The sequence below is a fragment of the Guillardia theta genome (genome assembly GCF_000315625.1).
Source record: "Guillardia theta CCMP2712 unplaced genomic scaffold GUITHscaffold_61, whole genome shotgun sequence".
NCBI lineage: Eukaryota > Cryptophyceae > Pyrenomonadales > Geminigeraceae > Guillardia > Guillardia theta.
The window spans coordinates 167,935-169,674 of NW_005434613.1; the positions used below are offsets into that span (position 1 = coordinate 167,935).

General features: G+C 56.1%; 1 protein-coding gene across 1 annotated transcript; it reads right to left on the minus strand.

The window, feature by feature from the left end:
* Positions 1-56: 56 nt before the first annotated feature.
* On the minus strand, positions 57-1,114 carry GUITHDRAFT_142141 (hypothetical protein; the record flags this gene model as incomplete). The annotated part of the gene is made up of 6 exons (XM_005828140.1): positions 57-146; positions 273-382; positions 511-652; positions 703-759; positions 816-887; positions 1,016-1,114. The coding sequence occupies 6 exons, from the start codon at positions 1,112-1,114 to the stop codon at positions 57-59; spliced, it is 570 nt and encodes a 189-aa protein (XP_005828197.1).
* Positions 1,115-1,740: the final 626 nt, after the last annotated feature.

Here is a 1,740-nt window from a genome sequence, read left to right on the forward strand (position 1 = left end):
AGGTGTCCGTTATTACATAGTAGCGGAAGTAAAAGTATTTAGACATACAAACCTACCTATATCCTTTTGTACTCCTGATAGCGAAAAACTGCATTGAGAAAAAAAAGATGCGAGATCTGAACATGGGAGTAGGAGGTGGCGAGAACCTGAGTAACACAGAAGGGGAGGGAGGGAGGGAGGGAGGGGAGGATGGAAAGGAGAGGAAAAGAAGAGGCAGGCAGGCAGGCAGGCAGGCAGGCAAGGAGGGAGGAAGGCAGGGAGGAAAGGATCACCTCAAACTTGACATTGGCTGATTCAGCTGACAAACTTCCACCCCTTGACATCTCGTTCGCCTTGTCGACAAGAGACTGCGAAGACACAACAAGAGTGAACTTGGAATGTCCTGACAGAACAAGACAATCAGCGGGACGACAACACAACATCTCAACAGACTGTTCACAACACAACATCTCAACAGACTGTTCTCATCACATCACAAATCTCATCAGAAAGTGAATCTTTGATAAGCACCATGGAGATTCTTGTCTGGAACGAAACCATAATCGAGAAGCAGCTCCTCCGACGATATGTCTCCGTAGCTCCAGCTCACTTGCGCTCCCGCTCTGACATGCCTCGTCGCAAACCATCCCGTCCTCCCTCCCTCCACCTTCATCTTCATCCTCGCTCAGCAACACATCAGCGGGCAAGCATGCCAGTCATCACCAAAGTCGCAGGCCCGTCCACCTCCATCTTGACTTTTTCCCGAAGCTGCTGCTTGACCTGCTGCCGTTGGAGGCATCAGAACAAACGCTTCCTCTCACGCACACAAACTTCACCATGTCGACTGTATCAGACTGGTGATTGAACATGTCCACCAGAGGCAGCATGTACTGACTTCTGAAACTAACCTTCCCACAACGCGTCAGCGACTAGCTGCGAGCAGGATCAAGGAGGGATTACAGAGTCTAGAGTGGACGAGAGGCCACGGCGGAAGGATCGCGACTGAAGGGGAGGAGACGTTTCATCAGGCAGGTACCGCCAAGGATGTGAAAGTGTTGCTGACCACAACGAGAGCCCAGCTCCTCCTGTATTCCTCCTCGATGATGTCGAGCTTCACGCTTGCAAGCTTCTCCATCGCGCACTCTCGCCCGGACCTGCGAGAGGCGACGAAGGAGAGGAACCCTCGAACCGCATGCTTCGCCCTCTGCCTCAGCCTCAGCCACGCACTGCTCGCACACTGACCACCTCGAACTCCTCTTGCATGCCAGCAGCAGCTCTCGCGACGTGGAGAGGAAGAAACGTTCTGTCTCCTCCCCAGAACCTGGTCAACGCTCTCATCACAAGTCTCTTGCCACGGACAAGCAGGACATGGGCAGATCCGGCGAGTCAGCAGGGAGGGAGGCGACGTAGACGGCGAACTCCTCACATCCTCGCGGCAGCGAGACACCCGGCAGCCTAGAGAGGACTCGGATCGCCGTGATGTAGAGGGAGAGGAGAGCGCGATCATCTGACCAGAGGGAGGAGGAGGAGGACGGTGAGCCTTCAACTGGAGCATGCTCCTCCTCAAACTCGTGTAGTAGGGGACCCAGCCCGAGCCCTTCCTCCTGCCGGACAAACGAGGCCGAGAGACGACTGTCGCCTCCTTCAGAGGTTGGAGAGGAGCGGGAGGGAGGGAGGGAGGGAGGGAGGGAGGGAGGGAGGGAGGCGAGGCGAGGCGAGGCGAGGCGAGGCAGGCAGGCAGGCGAGGCAGGCAGGCGAGGC